The 19,724-nt window shown below is 42.8% G+C and overlaps 1 protein-coding gene across 1 annotated transcript in view; it reads left to right on the forward strand.

Moving 5' to 3' along the window:
• The window catches only part of CNTNAP2 (contactin associated protein 2), a 1,951,553-nt gene that overhangs the window by 1,731,964 nt on the left and 199,865 nt on the right, over positions 1-19,724 (forward strand). The window contains exon 18 of the mRNA XM_041753355.1: positions 14,772-15,008. Coding sequence (XP_041609289.1) covers positions 14,772-15,008 — 237 coding nt within the window. The remainder of the gene's footprint in view (positions 1-14,771; positions 15,009-19,724) is intronic.

Below are 19,724 nucleotides of genomic sequence, written 5' to 3' on the forward strand. Positions count from 1 at the left end.
CCGCCATTGGTAAAAATAGTAAAATAAAATGATTTACTGAGTAAAATCTGGCATAAGTATCATTAGATGAAATCCATAAACTATCTACAAAGCAAAAGGGCAAATAGAATACAGAAGCTGGGGCCGCCTGGGGGGCTCAGTGGTTGAGCATCTGCCTTCAGCTCAGGGCATGATCCCGGGGTCCTGGATTCGAGTCCCGAATTGGGCTTCCCTGAGGAAGCCTGCTTCTCCCTCTGCCTGTGTCTCTGCCTCTCTCTCTCTGTGCCTCTCATGAATAAATAAATAAATTTTTTAAAAAAAAACATTTTTTTTGACTGGGGAAATATCAGAAAGGGAGACAGAACATGAGAGACTCCTAACTCTGGGAAACAAACTAGGGGTGGTGGAAGGGGAGGTGGGTGGAGGGTGGGGGTGACTGGGTGATGGGCACGGAGGGGGGCACTTGATGGGATGAGCACTGGGTGTTATTCTGTATGTTGGCAAATTGAACACCAATAAAAAATAAATTAAAAATAAATAAAATAAAATAAAAATTAAAAAACAGAAATACAGAAGCCGCTCCATGGGCGGCCACCCCCTCACAGCTGCTCGTCACAGAGACAACCAGCACTTACTCTGGTCTTCTTGCGACCACCTTCCACCAAGCTCCGCCTCGAGGCCACGTCTGAGTTTCTGTCCCTCTCAGTAGAACTGGGCCTGCCCGCCACCCCACCACAGGTGGCATCACCTGCTAGTACTCACCGTATCTTTTCCTTCCCCAGCCCATGGTGGGGGGCAGGGCCTACTGGCTTGTTATAAATAAAATAAAATAAAATTCTGCTCTCTACAGTTAGAGTTTTCACATATTAAGTGAGTTGCCATAGCCACTGGTTTTTTTTTCTTTTTTTTAAATAAATTTATTTTTTATTGGTGTTCAATTTGCCAACATATAGCCACTATTTTCACCTTGTTTTCTTGCGCTCGCAACATAATCAGACTGACAATGACCCCTACCCTCTCCTGGGACTTTGCATGGTAGCCTCTTTACGCCCGTTTTCTAGGACTGAGCCACTTGTCTAAGGCAGAGGTCCCACGTGTGGAAGCGTTTAGAGAGATTTGGGACTGAAGAGCCAGCCAGTCCTGTGGTCCTTCTGTGTAAAATAGCTCATGTGCCCCAAAGACAAACACTTTGGGGACTAGGTGGTCCTCAAACCAATTTTCTCATGACAACCGGCATGGTCTGATCCAGAAAGCTGGATTTTATTTTTTTTTAAATTATTAAAAAATTAATATTAAAAATTATTTTTAAAAATTGTATTTATTTATTCGTGAAAGACACAGAGAGAGAGGCCGAGACACAGGCACAGGGAGAAGAGGCTCCCTGCTGGGACCCTGATGCAAGACTTAATCCCAGGACCCCGGGGTCACGCCCTGAGCCCAAGGCAGACGCTCCACCCTTGAGCCACCCAGGTGCCCCCAGAGAAGCTGTTTCAACCTAAAGGCCTCAGTTTTGCAATCAGCATGGAAGGTTTTTTACAATTTCACATATACATTTTTTTATTCTTTCAGTAAGGAATGAATTAAAGTTTCTAATAATAAGTGGCAACTGTCATACAGAAAAAGATCATAATGAAAGAAATCAAAAAAAAAAGAAAAGAAAGAAATCAGTATCGTGACTCAAATATTGAGGAAGGGCTGGGCACTCACAGCCCCACTGCCCCTCCTGCAACTCCCCGAGGAAGCCAGACAGCACCCCAGGCCCCCCTCCCTGCCTCCGTCAGCCCTGCTGTCCGGGTCCCAGGACTGCGCGGGCCCCACTCTTCACCTCCTGGTCCCGCTGTCACAGCCCGGCGGTGTCCCTCCTTCATTTTATTTTCACTTTATTATGTTTCCTCTGTCTTCCCCACTCCCACCTCCCATTCTCTCCCCATCGCTGGCACCCACTCGAGTGTAGTTTATGGATGGCCTCCCGGCCCCACTCCCTATATATCTGTTCAAAATGTATGTTTGTTCTGGAAACTTCACACTATTGCCTTTCGCGTGTCATCATTTATATAAATGGAATTGTGCTACAAACCTCATCTGTTTCTTGCTCATTCACTCGGCCTTATGTTTTTAAGATGTATTTGTATGGCTCTGCGAATAGGGTTGCATAGCGTTCCATGGTGTGTACACCTGCGCTTTATTTATTCCGTGCCCTGGAGACGAACACCTGAATTCTCCGAACTCTTTGCCCCCCCAGCCGTTCCAGGACTGTTTATGCACGTCCCCCTGTTGTCGGAGGGTTTCTCCTATGTGTGTGTCTGTGTCTTCAGGACAATTACTGAATTGTAGGGTATACGCAGCCTCAAATTCAGCAAGTACTGCTTGTCCGATCAGTTTCTGAGTGTCAACTTCAAACTTTATGGGTTGAATTCTCTATTTCCGTCAATAACCTATCATTGGAACTCTGTATAGCTTGAGGTTATTTTGCTTAGTGAAGTGTGTTCTGGACCTTTTTGATTTATTGTATCTCTATTCCCTATGATGTGTCCCGTCCCACAGGGTCTATCCCTGCTCTTCACAGTACTGCAGTGTCTTCGTTGTAATTAATATTTTCCTGGGGCTTTGTACACGTGTGTGTACCCTTTTCTTTAAAGAAAAAAAATAATAAAATAAAATTAAATTAAATTAAATTAAATTAAAATTAAAATTAAAATTAAAATTAAATAAAATAATAAAATAAATAAAAATAAAAATAAAATAAAATAAAATAATAAAATAAATAAAAATAAAATAAAATAATAAAATAAATTAAAATAAAATAAATAAAAATAAAATAAATATATAAATAAATAAATAAATAAGGCATCTCAGATATCATAATGCTGAGTCTCTTAAAAATCTAATTTGAGAACCTCTATCTCTTAGTTCATTTATCATAACGAGTGCTATTTCAGAGACAATCTCTGCCAACTTACTGTACATTTTTTATTTCCTGTGTTTTGTTTAATTGTTTGCTCACACCCACCCCCATCTACCTTACATTGATTACATTGAGTATCACTCTACTGATTGGAAAGTTATCCACTCTGCTGCCATTCCTCTGGCAGCTATTCCTGACTTATTAAGACTCATACTTATGCTGTTTTTTTTTCTTTATCATTCACAAAAACAAATCAATATCTCCATTCTGAATAAGACAAAAGACCAAGAGCAGTCTGACCTCCTTCTCCACCTTCCTGCCTGCTGTGCTGATATCCATTATGGTTTTAATTGCAGTATCTTATCAGTATACTTATTTTAATTACATTTACTAAGTTTTTTTCTTTTTACCTACTCTTATTTCCCATATCGTATTACCTCTTGGATTCATTTCCCTTTTTACTCAAAGGCAGTTTTGTCTAAGAAAGCCTGCGTAGGTGAACCCTTCCAAGACTCACATGCTTACAAAGATCTTCACTGGTCACCATATTTAAATCAACGCTCTGGAGATAGTGTCTTTTATCGGCAATGTTGCTATTGAGAAGTGAGACGTGAGTTGCATCCTTACTACTGAACTTCTCTCTCTTGTCCTTTAATATTTCTTAACTGTAATGCAGCACTCCTACCCTCTTGGGGGGCCAGTCTGCTAAACTCTGTGTCTGTCGCTCTTCTCTGAATGGTGTTTTGTATGAATAACGTAAAGTGTACCAAGTTACAAAAGAAACCAGGTATATTGAAATTAAGTGATCCAACATTTAAAACAGCAAATCGGTGATACGATAGTAATGCAAGTGCTATAAATAACAAGACCTAGCATCAGGTCTAATAACTATCTTGAGGTGCCTGGGTGGCTCAGTGGTTGAGCATCCGCCTTGGGCTCACATCGTGATCCCGGGGTCCTGGGATCAAGTCCCATATCGGGCTCCCTGCATGGAGCCTGCTTCTCCCTCTGCCTATGTCTCTGCCTCTCTATGTGTGTCTCTCATGAGTAAATAAATAAAATATTTAAAATAATAATAATAATAATAATAACTACCTTATTTTCAACTTCATCCTGACCATGATTTGAAATGATATTTCAAAAAAAATCTGTAACTCTAATGTAATGGGAATACCTCTATGATTTTGTATCAGCAGCAATGACACAGATACTGGTAATCCTACTGCAGTTCTCCCTACAGTCCTAATTGAAGAAAATGCTAACTTTCATTTAGAGACTAGTGAAAATATTGACATTCGACATGAAGGTGCTTCCATCCCATTCCCCAGCCTCCAGACTCCGGTAGATGAATGCCTGGGGTTTGGGGCCTCGGGTTAAGAACCAAAGCTGTAGGTATAGCTGTGGCTTTTTTTTCTTATCTACTCTGTTCAGTACTTTAGGAGCCTCTTCATTCTGAAGTCTAACATTCATTCTAGAATATTCTGAGTCATTATTTCTTCAAACCAGTCCTTCCTCCGAGTTACTCTCTTCTTATGAAGTTGTTATTATGCAAATGGCAACTCTTCTACCCTCCATAGTTCTTATCTCTTCCTTCATTCTTTTAATCTGTAGTCTCTGGAAAGGGTTCATTGACCCAATGTTTCAACCCCCTAAAATGTTCTTCTGCTCTATCTGGTCTGTTCTTCAACCCCTCCTCAGAAATCTTTCTTTCAACAGCTACGGTTTTGTAATTCTCAGCATCTTTGACCAATTCTTCATGCTAGTTTGTCATCACCCCATGTCTCCAATATCACGGGGGGAATCAGTATGCGAATCTTGCTGCTGTCTCATGTCAGGCATCTCATGTCTCATGTCATTAAGATGTCGATGATGTCAGGTCCTGTGTGCCTGCTCCCCACAGCTCTGCCCCTCCTGGTACAGGAGTCCTTCCTTTGTCGCGTTGGGTCTCTTCAGAGGCCTGTCACTCTTCCATACAAGCTCCTGTCCATTCCCTTGAGATTGCAGAATGCATTGTCCTGTGTCGTCCACCTTGGATGAGAAGCTAGGACTCAGGCCCTGAGCTGTGCTCCTCATAGAGAGTTGGAGTGAGGAGAAAACCCTCCTCTTGGAACATGGAACCGCTGGATCCCATTCGCCTCAACCCCCTCCTATTCCCACCTCCACATGTGTTTCATGCCCCCCCACACACCTTAAAAATGCCTCCCTCCCACCTAGACAGGGACAGCCAGCTTCTGCGGTAATCGAGTCTTAAGCCAGTGGTGTAGCTTTACCTGCTAACTTAGTTCTCTCTGTACCCATTCCCTTGAGGCTACACCAAAAGGTCTGTCTCAAAATAATCAGATCAAATAGCCTTTCACTGTTTTCCTGTTTTCCTTGACCTCCTGGTATTACTTAACATTCATAACTATGCCCTCCTTGGATGCCTGGCCTCAAAATGCACCATATTCTGTCCTCGGCCTCACTGCGAGCTCCTCTCTTCCCCTCCTTCTCCATCCCCAAGATCCTCTTCTTTTTCCTCCACCCTGGTGCCTTGGGAAGCAAATACATCCTGCGAGACTGATGATCAGAGCCATGCTGATCCCTCCTGGATCCATGAATCCAGCCTTGACCTGGGACTAGCATCAGCAAAGGCTTGCTTGAGTCTGCAGTCTGAGAGTGGCAGAACGAGGTGACAGGTGGCAGCAGCACTGGGGGTTCTTGACTCTGGATGGAAGAGACTGGATCCGGTTGTTATATAAAAAAGACTTGAAGACAGATAATGAAGACCAAGAGAGAGGTGAATCAGCCCAGGTCAGGTTCCTGGCACCTCGTGTGTGTGTGTGTGTGTGTGTGTGTGTGTGTGTGTGTGTCTGTGAGAAAGAATATAGGATATGTTAAAATAAACAGAAAGGAAATGTTTATTTTGCTCTAAAGATGAGCAGTATTCGCCAGAGGGACAATAATAAGAAAAATAACATACAGATATTTGTAAAAGAAATGGTTTGACGGAGTTCTCAGCTGATGGATTTTAATTCTGAGTTTGCGTTGAAATCTGCTAAGTGACTATTAACACTTTAACGTTTGGAACTGGCTCGGATGCGGTGGTTTATCACTGTCTTCTCTCTGCGTCCCCACTTTTGTAAGGGACGTGGAACCGTGAGACTCACCATGAAGAGCCACCCTCGGAAGGAGCACGGTCTCACCTAGGTGTCAGGGATGATCAACCACCCACCATGGGGATGACCCACCATCCAGGGCTAAAACCCATGAGTGCTTTGATTTGAAAGTTGCAGTGAAGCTTTTGTACCAAGAAAAATATCATCTCCATAATAGCATCAAAGAAGCTCCCCTTGTCTGTTGACCTGGAGATCTGTTTGGGCATCCGTATTCCTGGCTCTCAACAGCCATCCTTGTGGCTTCAGGGACAGGATTATGCCAAGTGGGGAATGACTTATCTTAGACATTAATCATTCTGTTAGCATTTTCCATTTTAAGCACAGCAATGCCTAGGAACACATCGTATGTAGGAGAAGAGTCTCAATGATGCAAGCCCAAAGATCAAGATGGCAGCTAATGTGAAAGTGCAGGCCTCATAGCCAGCTAGCCTGGGAGGGAACGATGGCCAGTGGCCACTTACTAGCAGTGTGACACTGGGTACATCGACTCTCTTGGTCTGTTTCTTCACCTGGGAAGTGAGGATAATAATAATAATCATCTCTGAGAGTTACAACATGTAAGGTTTGGGACAACACCTGGTACAGCTAGTATTCAATTAATACTAGCTTTTGAAATAGCCAGTAATTTATTATGCTTGCCCTGCCACCATGGCCTGCAGAATGACTTCAGACCTCCTGCCATCATCCCCGTCACAGAGCAATTCACATAAATGTGACACATATGAGTGTTCTGTGCTATCAGAAACCCAGTATTCCCTCAGCCTCTATTTTGAAGTCTCCTTCTAGTTTAAATAGTTTGGATTCACAGATGCTGTATGTCCTTTGCTCTGAGGACATAAGAAAATCCATGCAGTGATAATGAACCTTAAAAAAAAAATCTATTCCATTGAATGAAGTTATGAGTGAGCACTCATGAGCATTATCTGAGAAGGCAATTCTCCAAACCCCAGGTCTCTGAGCATGTAAGAGCTTTCTCATATACGCCCTCTAATATCTAGCTGACATAGGCATCCCTGATCAATACTTGTCAATCATTCAGCTGCGCTGAATAATGTGATCCAACATCCTTTAACTCCCTCCACTACTGAAAAATCTTCACCATCCTGAGGTTCTCAGCCAAATAAAGGGGTTTTATTTTACATAACTCTACTGCACTGCAGGGTTGGGTTTTTTTTTTTTTTAACGGGTTCAAGTTGACAGTCAAGACCTACGAGACAGTGGTAACCTATAGAACAGGAGATACAGCAGGTACAGCCTCTACAACTAGGAGGCCCAGCCCACCCAGGCAGGTACCTGTACAGGCCAGGAGTGGCTGCTCTGGAGAAGATCCAAGGTCTGGGTGGGTCACCTGGACACAGACGAGTCACAATTCTCTCTCTCACCAGTCTTTAATACCATCAGAGGTTCAGAGCCTTCCTGCCAGCTCACAGCTCCTCACATCTGGATGCGGTCCCACATAGCAGACGAAAGAAAGAAAACAGCCAGGCTAATCCCATGCCTTCCAAGACAAGGGCGCAGTTAAAAGGGCATTCACTCAGGCAGGCCTGGCCCAGCCCAGGCTTGATGTCAACCCTTCACTCACTGTATAAGCCTGCTCAGGCTGCCACAACAAAATTCCACAGACCGGCGGGGGTGAGGGGTGGCTTAAACAACAGAAAGCTACTTCTCACAGCTCTGGAAGCCAGAAGTCCCAGATCAAGAGGCCAGAACTGGATTCTCCTGAGGCCTCTCTCCTCACCTTGTAGACCGCTCACGTGGCCATTTTTCTGTGTGCACACATCCCTGGTGTCTTTTCCTCTTCTTATGAAGACCAGATTACATTAGAGCCCACCCTTATGACCTGCCTATTAGAGATATAATAAATGGGTTTATGATACTAATTAAGCCCAGCTACAAGTTATTTGGCTAAAAAGAGGGACTTAAACTATCTTACCTCAACATTTATTTTTATTTAATTATTAATTTTTTTTTTCTTAAGATTTCATTTATTTAGTCATGAGAGACATAGATAGAGAGGCAGAGACATAGACAGAGGGAGAAACAGACTCGCTGCGGGGAGCCTGATGTGGGACTTGATCCCAGAACTCCAGGATCACACCCTGAGCCGGAGGCAGACACTCGGCTGCTGAGCCACCCAGGCATCCCTCAGCTTAATAATTTAACTAACCTCATTTAACCTCGGTTACCTCTTTAAGGGCCTTATCTCCAAATACAGGCACACGAGGGTTGGTCTTCAACACAGGAATTTGGGGGTAACACAACGCATTCAAGAACACTCAAGATGCCTCTGGTACATGAGTACACTCATCTTAGCCATAGTTAATTTATTCCAAGTCTGTACTTCTGTAGAATTTTGTTTATGATAAATAATAGTAATAATGACAGCTACCATTAACTTAGCATTACGGCAAAGAGATGTATTATCACCCATTATTAATATGACCCTGCAAGGTGCACGTTGTTATGCTAATTTCACACACAAGGAGACTGAGGCCCAAGAGGAGCTGGGAAGATCTCACAGGCAGTGAGCGGCAAAGCCAATATACAAAAGTAGATCTTTGTGACCACCCCTCATGCCTTCCTCATCCGTTTGCTGCCTCTCACCTGTCACCATGTGCCTAGCACCATAATGAACTGTTAGTATATTTGCATTAACCTGTGGGCAAGAAGTAGGTCTCCTCTGCCTTTTTAGCCCTGCCTTTCCAGCATTTTCCGCACATGTATTGGTCAGTGGCTTTGCATTTCTAAGCACCTTGCAGCAACTCCCCAGCAACTCCCCATCTTACTCCTGCTTCCTCCCACCCGCCCTTCCCCATTTGCTTCCCCCACCTGCAGGCCGGACCCACTTGCCTCTCTATCCTGAAACCCTCTTCCTGGAGATATGCTCTTGGATACTCTTTCTATCTCAGTGGGACCTATCCTATGACGGGCCCCACACTGCTCCCACTCCTGATCCCACTTAACTCCGCCTGATTTCTTGTTATCATGATGGACATTACCTACAACTCATGATGGACTTCACTTGCTTATTTTGTTTATTATTATTTTTCCCTTCCTCTCTGCAAGAATATAAGCTCTACAAGGTTGAAGGCTCTCTGAAGACCTAAACATCTAGACAAGGTCTGGCTCATAATAGACATGAAGTAAATAATTACTGAAAGGACACATTAGATTTCACATGCATAAGCTTTGGTGTGAATCCTCTCTGCGGTGGACGAGTGGCCAGTCTCTCTAGGCAAAGGTGCTACCAAATTCCGCTTAGCTCCTTGGAAAACAACTAAGCTCTGAGTTTGAGGACACTGTATGTTTTAGGGTTCCTCTTGATCATTATTTTCATCTGTTTTGCTTAATTTAATACCGGATTCTTTTGCCCCAATCTTCTGTGCATTTGGTGATTGTATTATTCATGATAGGTAGATACAGCCTTTCCATAATTAATCTTTAATTGCAATACTTGAATAGCATTTCACAGGAAAAATGATTTACAAATTAAACCCACATCTCACCTTGGATAATTACCACAGATCTGACTAATGTGCATGAAGCCCTTGCATGGCAGGGGGCTCTCTCCAATGACAATGTGTTGATTTTTTAATTAACAAAGGTTAAGTAGCATTTTTGCTTGCAGACCTACAATTTAAACTTATGACATTTGTCACCAAGAAAGATTTCTATAGAGCACATAAGTTGAACTCAAGTAATCATCGCTGGTTCTAGTGCATTAACATCTTTTGCATAGCATATAATGACCATTTTCAGAACAAAAGATCTTTCTTCATATCGACGAAATCAGTAAAAGTACTTTCCAGCTCACTGACCCATTTAATAAATCAGAGGCCATCTAAGTAAGAAAAGGGCATAATTTCTTTAGTTTTCTTTTACAGAGAGAGACATGAAATTCCATTTACCTGCTTTATCAATTAAGAAAAAAGTGCAAAACTTTATTTAATGAATGCAACAAATAAAAATTAGACCACAGTCATATTCTATGGCCAATTAACAAAAGGAGGGCGGGAGTTGAGGGGAAGGTCAGGCAACAGTGCAAGAAGTAAATTTGGAGAAATTGAGAGATGGAGACACATACGTACAGGGAGAGAGGTTGTACGTCATGAACCAGACTAATTTAGAGCTGGAAGAAACCGGAGACAAAATCTAGTTCAAATCCTCTTTATATGGGTGGGAAAACATGATGCTGAGGGAGATGAAGTGACTTGAGGGAAGCCACACAACTAACCTGGAACAGCCAGCAGTGCTGAGAGAGAGAGAGAGATGAAAGAGAGAGATACAGACCTGGAGGTAGGAAGAAAGGCTGAGAGGTGTAGAGCTTCAGAAAGACCAAGAGCAGAAAGAATCAAAGACAGGCAGAAAAATCCACCCCCTTCTAATCCCTTGTGGAATGAGGCCTATATACATAAATAATGAAGTACATACATATATCTGTTTGCCTTAATGATGCGATAAAAATATGGTCTAACCTCGATTGATTTGCTCTGTCAATTGGACCTTTTTAAATCTTCTATTTTTGTTGTCTTATTAACATTTACTTAGTCTTTTAAAAATCTCTCCTTCAAACTCTCAACTATTAGTGAGACCCATTAAGTATAAGTTATTTTTAAAATGAAATAAATTCCAGGGGCGACTGGGTGGCTGAGTTGGTAAAGCAGCTGCCTTCAACTCAAGTCATGATCTCGGGTTCCTGGGATCCAGCTGCGCTGGGGGGCAGGGTGGTCCCTGCTCAGCAGGGGACCTGCTTCTCCCTCTCCCTCTGCCTCTCCTCTCCACTGGTGCACGTGCTGTCTCTCTCACAAATAAAATATGTTTTTTTAATTTATTTTTTATTGGTGTTCAATTTGCCAACATATAGAATAACACCCCATGCTCATCCCATCAAGTGCCCCCCTCAGTGCCGGTCACCCAGTCACCCCAACCTCCCTCCCACCTCCCTTTCTACCATCCCTTGTTCGTTTCCCAGAGTTAGGAGTCTTCATGTTCGGTCTCCCTTTCTGATATTTCCCACTCATTTTTTCTCCTTTCCCCTTTATTCCCTTTCACTATTTTTTATATTCCCCAAATGAATGAGACCATAGAATGTTTGTCCTTCTCCGATTGACTTATTTCACTCAGCATAATACCCTCCAGTCCCATCCACATTGAAGCAAATGGTGGGTATTTGTCGTTTCTAATGGCTGAGGAATATTCCATTGTATACATAAACCACATCTTCTTTATCCATCATCTTTCGATGGACACCAAGGCTCCTTCCACAGTGTGGCGCTTGTGGACATTGATGCTAGAAACATCGGGGTGCAGGTGTCTTGGTTTTTCACTGCATCTGAATCTTTGGGGTAAATCCCCAACAGTGGAATTGCTGGGTCATAGGGCAGATCCATTGTTAACTCTTTGAGGAACCTCCACACAGTTTTCCAGAGTGGCGGCCCCAGTTCATGTTCCCACCAACAGTGCAGGAGGGTTCCCCTTTCTCCACATCCTCTCCGACATTTGTGATTTCCCGCCTTGTTAATTTTCCCCATTCTCACTGGTGTGAGGTGGGATCTCATTGTGGTTTGGATTTGTATCTTTAAAAAAAAAATACATTCCAGATAAAGATTATAATGTTAAGAAAAGTGAAATCATAAAAGTGCTAGAAGAAAATACAGTTGAATGATGATATTATTTTGGATTAGGTTTATTATATTACTTTTAGACTGGACTTTACAAGCTTAATATCAGAGTCACAAATCATGCAAGTAAGAAACATGGATGTGTCTACATAAACATTCATAGAGAAAAAGAAACACCACGTGTAAGTTGAAGACACAGACTGGAAGGATATAGTTGCCAAATTTTTATAATGAAGACTTAAAGCCCAAAATATTGATATCTGTCAATAAGAACTAAATCCTCTCCTATTCCCCCCAAAAAGCAAAGGGCATGAAGAAACAAAAACTAAGAATGGAAAAAACATAAAAATTATTCAGCTCACAGTGTTCGAAGCAATGCAAATTAAAACAAAAAACTCTTCTTTTTCTCTCTAGCCTATAAATTCAAAAGAATTCTGGCTATTTGAATTGGTGTGAGGAAGGTGGGAATCTCATACCCTACCAGGGAAATGCAAGTTGACAAAATCTTAAAAGAAAATGTATTTCAAATGCTTTTAAAATGTATATGCCTTTGTACCCGGCAATTGCACTTCTCAGAATTAATTCTAAGGAAATACCGAAGTGGCAAAGGTTTTTTTTTTTTTTTTACAAGGATATTTATTATATTAGATTCCTGGGTAAAATGAAAGCCGGAGTAAGTTAAAAGCCCAATGGTAGTGGAATGGGAAATTAGTGATAGATCATTCACAGAACAGGATGCTTTGCAGATGTTAACCAAGATGCTCTAGCTGTACATTTATTGCTGGGAAAATGTTTTATGATATAGTGAGTGCAAAAAGCAAATTTCAAAACAATGTGTATGTCGTGATCCCATTTCTCCTTTTGTTTTATTTTTTTACACATATGTGTGTTCATAGATAAAAGTAGAAAAGGCTGTTTGCTGAAAGTAAAGCTAGCTCTATCTGCATAGCATTAAAGATTCCCTTTTTCATTTTGCTTATCAGTGTGTTTATGGTTTCCATGATGAAAAACGATTGCATTTGTAATAGGGAAAAGGAGCAAGTGGGAGATATCTAAAAAACAATGATTTTAAAATTTCAAAAAAACAAAATAAAATAAAATTTCAGAGTATTTTAATAGGATATAATTGTCTTAATTGACTAGTGACAAAAATGTAAAGGGCTGAGGGTTTATTGAACAAAGGGCCTTTGGAAAGCCCTTATTGAAGAGCAAAAGCCATACTCACTAACACGATGGACACCAAATTGAAACTTTAACACACACAGAGTGGACTAATGGGTTGAAATCTTTCCAAATCATAGCACAGGCCCAAATTCTCATCAGCAAAGAAGTGTATGAAGCTGAGCTGAGGATCAGATTGCAGAATGGGAAATCCTTCATTGTGGTTGTTTTTAATAGCTGCTTCTGCCATCTACTATCCCATAGCTTTGACCCAAAAGGGCATTGGACTCGCTTCAATTAATCTTCTATGCAATTATTTTGTTTGATAATAAATAACAATCCCCGGAGAATCATCGTTCAAAACCTGTGTACTGCTCAACGAGAGAATGCAAGGCTTGGGTTTATAAAGATAGCCATTTCACGGCTGAGGATTTACACACATAAGCAAATGAATCCATCTCTGCAACTAAAGCCTTTGATCCACTAGCCCTGTCTGATGAGTCTGCTCGATTCTGTGCTTTTTCTCAACGTACTCGAACAAGTGATGAGAATCAATCCCCAGCTACCAGTCTCACCCAAACACTGACAATCCTATTGACCACTCCGTCTTTAAAGACATCCAAACCTGTGTCTCGGAAACGCGTACATTGATGGGGCCCCTGACCCTGAAGTCCTTCTGTATTAAATGGTCAACACAGGGTAGAGTTTGACACCCTACACTTGAAAATAAGAGCTAACGCAACTTTGCCACTTTGGAGCTATGACTCCTTGAGTAAACCTCTGAGCTTCCCTGAGCCTCAGCCTCCTCATCTGTACAATGGGGGTAATTATGAGGACGCCTGCCTCGCCAGGCCATTGTGAGAATCGGGTGATAACATTTAAGGAAGGAGCTCAGTGGAGTACATACTACATAGCATGCCAAATGCATTTAAAAAAATAATAACTTGTATTAACAGCATTTTTTCCTAGATCCCCAGTAGATATTTCTTTCAGTAATTCAAACGACTACACATTTTAATTTAATTTCCAGAAAAGTTTGTTAATCTAACATGCAACGTGTATATAAACTTGAGTTCCTCCTTCTCTACCAGCTGCTTTAAAAAAAAAAAAATCGTAGCCAAGGTTATTACAGACAGAATTAAATTCACTTGTGATATAATGCTCCAATGACTCTTTCTTGTGAGATTTATTAGGAATATTTTAATAATCTTCATGCTCATACTGAACCTCTGCCTAACTCTGTAACTTCGAAAATCACAGTGAACTTGCTCTTTGTCCTGTATGTCTTGCCATGGCATTTAGACAAAAAGCAATGACATCTAACCTGACCTGGTAGTCAATGTGGTGTGGCTGACTCTTGTGTAAAATTATCAATTCCTACTTCTGACCACCCTGGACAAGAAGCCTGGGAACCTTTCCTATGAACTTCAAAGCAAGGTATTTCCTAAGACAAGAATCAGGACATGCAGTCACATTTCAAATGGGTTTATGCCTTCCAACTAATTGACTTGTTAACTATGCTAATATGTTCATATTTCTCTGCCTTTTTTATATTTCTTTCCATAGATAATGCTATGGAAGTGAATGCCATGGGATTAAAGAACAAACATACAAACAAACAAAAAAACCCTAGAGATTTCTATAAACTTCTTTAGGAAGCCAGATTAGACTTCCAAAACAGCATATATAATTTTTGTGGATCTGCAAACATTTTATTTCTGTAGCAAATGTATGGCTTCTCCCAAGACAGCCTCCCTTAGTTAGACATTATGGCCAAAGGGGAGAAAGCTTGGAGCTTCTCTATCAGGCAGGGCCAGCTCCAAAGCGACAGGGCTGACTGCCCTTAGTGGCCCCCTCACCTGCCACCAGCGGTCTGGAGGGTGATGGACGAGCACAGGGGTTGCAGCAGAGGTCCCTCCGTCTGAGACCCGTGCCTTCTGTCGTTTGCAGGTGGTGCTGGGGGCCAGCAGGGCTTCCTGGGCTGCATCCGCTCCCTGCGGATGAACGGGGTGACACTGGACCTGGAGGAAAGAGCCAAGGTCACATCCGGCTTCAAGTCCGGGTGCTCGGGCCACTGCACCAGCTACGGCGCCAACTGTGAGAACGGCGGCAGGTGTCTAGAGAAGTACCATGGCTACTCCTGTGACTGCTCCCACACGGCCTACGACGGCACGTTTTGCAACAAGGGTAAGAAAGAGCCTATTTCTATGGTGTTCTTGTACCTCCTTTGAAGCCTCAGTCATCCACATCGGGATTTTTGTTGTTGTTGTTGTTGTTGTTGTTGTTGTTGTGCACGCTGCACTCTATTCTGAGAGTAGGGTATTCGGGATTCTTCTCCCACCTTATGGAGGAAGTCTCCTAAATCATCCCCTGATCTCTGTCATTCACTTAAGATGAGAGATGCTCCGCATGTGTGTGTGTGGAGTCTCACTCAAATGCCAGATGACTGTGCGCTGCTAGAACCTTCCAAAGAACATAGCTGCATCACACCCTCATGGTCCATGGCAGAGCTCAGGGAGCTCAGGGGCAGGTCAGGGGCTCGCAGGTTGACCGATGGGTTCCTGCAGTGGATGATGAGTCAGGGCAGCCCGCAGTCTGGATGCCCCCCCATCCCCCACCAGCCCGTGGCTGCTGAGAGATGTGGTTCCAGCCAGACTCACAAGGAAACCTGTCCAGCCAGTTGTTGTCACTATCATTATTATTATTATCCTTACGCAGGATGCCTCTGTGAGTGGTTCTCAGCCTCAGCCAAACTGCAGGAATAGTGAGATAACACATCAGTCGGCTTAGAGCACCTGTTATTAGTGCATTATTTCAGGCTCGAATGGGTCCTTTAATCCCTAATAAATTCTGTGGAGCCAATCAGCAGGCTACGGGAGCCCAATGCATATGCATGTTGTCTTTCAAAATACACCTTGTGATCCCGCATGACTGGAAGAAATGCACTCAACTAGTGTGTGGCTTCATTTCCCACACGTAAACAAGAGGGATGGAGCGTGGCCGAGCGGTACCTTCCCTAAGCTACCACCCAAATGCACATAAATCACTCTTCTCCTTATACAATGAATGTATAGTATTTGGGTAAAGTTTCCTGTAAATGGTTGGTGTATCTCTTAATAACAAGCTTTACATAAGTAGCCTATTCATACCCTCGTGAATACATGGAGGGTGGTTTATGCTGGCATTATTCACACAAGATGCCACACAGAAGGAGGAATTGTTCCGTAACATTCTCTGTACATCCAGGCTACTGTCTGGTGGTGCTGCAATATGAGCATACAAATGAGGTCAGGCAGATTTTGAAGAATGAGCACGAGACAACAACGGAGGTGGAAAGGAATACCATTGCTGAATAACACCATACCACATTAACAGTGCTATTACAGGATATTTTTCTGCTCGGAACAACGTGGTTCCATGATTTTCCTGTGGCACACAATGGGATGGGTTTGCAGGACACATTAATTTTGCACTTGTAGAAATGACAGCCCTGCAATTACCACTCATTGTACTTGATGCTAATTTAATGCAGTCATCCCATCGCCAAAGTGATGTCTGAAAGCGATCGAGTAAGTCCTGATGCCTGAGAGATTCCACTACGTAAGTACCAATCTAAAGAAAATCATGATCCTCTGATTTTTGGAGAGTTAAGTTAACCATACTGGCTCGTACAAAACTTTTGCATGTTAGTAGGCAATATTCCACAAATAGCTAAAGGCAGGGGTACACACGCTTCAGCCCAGCCGATGTGAGAGATAGAGTTAAATGAAGCTTGTGTGTTTCCCTTGACGTTATTTCAAAAGCCACCTAAATATTCTCTTAATATCTGTTTCCAGTGACGCGGTTACATCTGACTCAACCTGTGGCTTTACCAAAACTAAAATTAAAAACTGCAGTACATATTTGGGAAGTATTCAATGGGCATCCTTTGGAGTCAACACAAGTCGCCTCTTGACTTGGGGAGAATGATGGTAGTTCTGGTTGAAAGGAATCCTGAAGCTATCTAGGAAAGCTTCGTCTGCAAGCTCTTTCGTGGGCCAGGGGTCTGCCCTGGGAGGCCTCCAGCCAGGTGCCCCCTCTGTTTTGGGTTTCCTCTCCCAGGGAGACTTGAACTGCATAGGAGCTCCTGTGACAATAGTCTCCTAGTGGGGCTACAGCCCAAAAATCCAACTTCTAAAAAGAGTGGCCACAGTCATCTGCCAAAGAAGTTCATGAAAATCCTTCATGGGTTGTCCTTTGATAGTCCAGGTCTGTACTTGTGGATGTGGAAAGTGTTCACGGCATTTAACTAAGCGAATAAAGCAGGTCCTGCTATACCATGAGCACCCTGATTACATGTTCACACAAAATCAGACACACGCAAAAAAAAAAAAGAAAAAAAAATCAGACACACGCGCGCACACATGCATACACATATGAGGTCAGCAAACCGTGAGAAAAATGCAACTAAGTATTGACTGCCATTATTTTTAGGGGAAGTTTAAAACCCCAGTATTTACTTTCATTTCTCTTTTGCATATTTTCTTCTCTTTATACAATTACTCATTACGTCTAACTTCCTCATTTGTTCCTCTTTTGGGGAAGAACAGTCCTAAGAGGCAGAGTTCTTAACCCTGGCATTCAAGGATCAACTGTTTTTGCTTAGAAAACACATAGTTATGAACCAGAGATCATATGCCACCTGACTGTACTATCTGGAATGGAGTGGCATCTCGGGTGAAAATTGCATAAAATTAAATTAGCCTCGAAAAATCCATCTCTCTGCATTTAACAGAGCCTAATTTTTCATCCTTCCTGTGGGCACTAGAGGAGGGATTGCCTTGTTGGGGCCAAGTTGTATGAAAATAAAAACCTTGAGATGTTTGCGTCGCACTCAGCCACATGCAAGATGCACACTAGGACAGGCAAGGACCAGGGGTAGCCCAAGGTGGCAGATCAACCCAGGGTCTCCCCTGATATTAGGTGGTCAGAGGGGTGATGGCAAATGGCTCACACTATTTAAATTTTCTGTTTCTCTCTTTCCCTCTCCCCTTTGTCTCTCTGTCCCCACCACCTCCATCTCCATCTGTCTCCGCCACGTCCCAGGAGCACACTCTGTCACAACATCCATCTCTGTCTCTATCCATCCACACTCCTTATCTACTTTCCCTATTTCTCTCTCTCGAATGAATATATGGTTGCATTTGTAAATCAAATTACCATGTGCTGCCACTTCATTAAGCTCAGGAGGACAGGGTTGGACTCAAGCAGTTTCCACCTGATGAGTCTCTTTTGCTTCATAGAGGATGCACTTTTACTCACCATCCCCTGCCAGCAAATCTACATGTGCGAGAAACATCTTTCTGCCTTCCTCTAGCCTCTCATCGAGGAAGCTGCCGTGGACTTTCTTTAAATGAATCTATAGAAGTTTGATCACCAGCTCAGGCATTAGCTCTCCCAGGGCTCCCTGCACATTGATAGGCATGCTGGTTGGGGGAGTTCATGTTTTGCAAGGAACACAAGGGGCAGCTGGGAAACCTATGGCCAGACCATAGATCCAGTCATGTCCTCTCTCCAGAGAAGCCCACGGTGGCCCATCTTCTCACAGAGTCCACCACCCGGTAGTGATTAACTCAACTGATACAGCTCCATCACACAGCAGAATTCCCTGGCAGCGCATTGGCTGAGGCTGTGGAAGCCTCTAGAAACACAGCACCACCCTGGTCTACATGGAAGGCTCAGCCATGGGTCTGGTGTGTCATTCCCAGGATTAGTGGAGACCTACACTGGGGCCCTACACTGGGAACCCATTTCTTCTTAGCTGGACAAACCCCAAAACACTGGAAAATGTTACAACTATCCACCTCATTTTTATTTCTAATAAGAAATAAGCAACATAATCAGAAGCAAACTCTCCCTGTAACTTCTCTCTGTTTTTAAGCAAGAGGCAAAATTAAGACCTATAGTGGCTACAACAGTTTGTGTGTTTGATTTTTATCAAACACACAACATGGTTAAATGTCAACATGGTTAAATAAGTATCCACCACCCCCCAAATTCATGTCCACCCAGAACCTTAGAATGTGATCTTGTTTAGAAACATGGTCTTTGCAGATGTAATTAAGGCGAGGTCATACTGGATTAGAATGGACCCTAAATCCAATGACAGTGTCCTTCCAAGACAAGGCCAGGACACAGACACACAGTCACACACCAGGAGAAGGCTGCATGAAGCTGGAGACAGAGACTGGAGTGGCGCCACCATAAGCCAAGGAATGCTTGGGCCACCAGAACTTGGAAAATGCCAAGAGGGACCCTCCTCTAGGGCTTTCAGAAGAAGTGTAGCCCTGATAACACTTTAGTTTTCAACATCCACCCCAAAACTGTAAGAGAATACATTTTTGTTGCCTTAAGCCACTCAATTTGTGGTACGTTCTAAAGGTGGCCACCGGAAATGAATGCAAGTGCTAGTAAAAATCTTCAGTGCTTCTTAATTCTTGCATGGTAACAGCGAAGACTGCTGACATGTGGCGAGGACTTATCATGTGCCCGACAATGTGCTAAGCTCTGTAATTGTGTTAACGTCACCTACTGTCCTACTGTCATGACAACCCTATGGGCTGCGTAACTATTATCATCCCCATTTTACAGAGAAGGAAACAGACATAAAATGTGTGTGGCAACTTGGCCGGTGCTCACATACCGGTCAGTAGGAGGCCTGGGATTTGTATGCAGGCAGATTGACGGAAAACTCATGGTCTTCACCACTGGGTAGTACTGCTCCTCGCCAAGGCTTGGTCCTTCCTGTAGACTGATACAAAACTGAAAACAGAACCCCTTGCCTTAAAGCTCTTTAGTTACTCCAATTCAGTAAAATAGCAGAATTTTATTGGATGCAGAGTTAATCAGAAAAATTTTTCAGGA

The sequence above is a fragment of the Vulpes lagopus genome, chromosome 4 (genome assembly GCF_018345385.1).
Source record: "Vulpes lagopus strain Blue_001 chromosome 4, ASM1834538v1, whole genome shotgun sequence".
Taxonomy (NCBI): Eukaryota; Metazoa; Chordata; class Mammalia; order Carnivora; family Canidae; genus Vulpes; species Vulpes lagopus.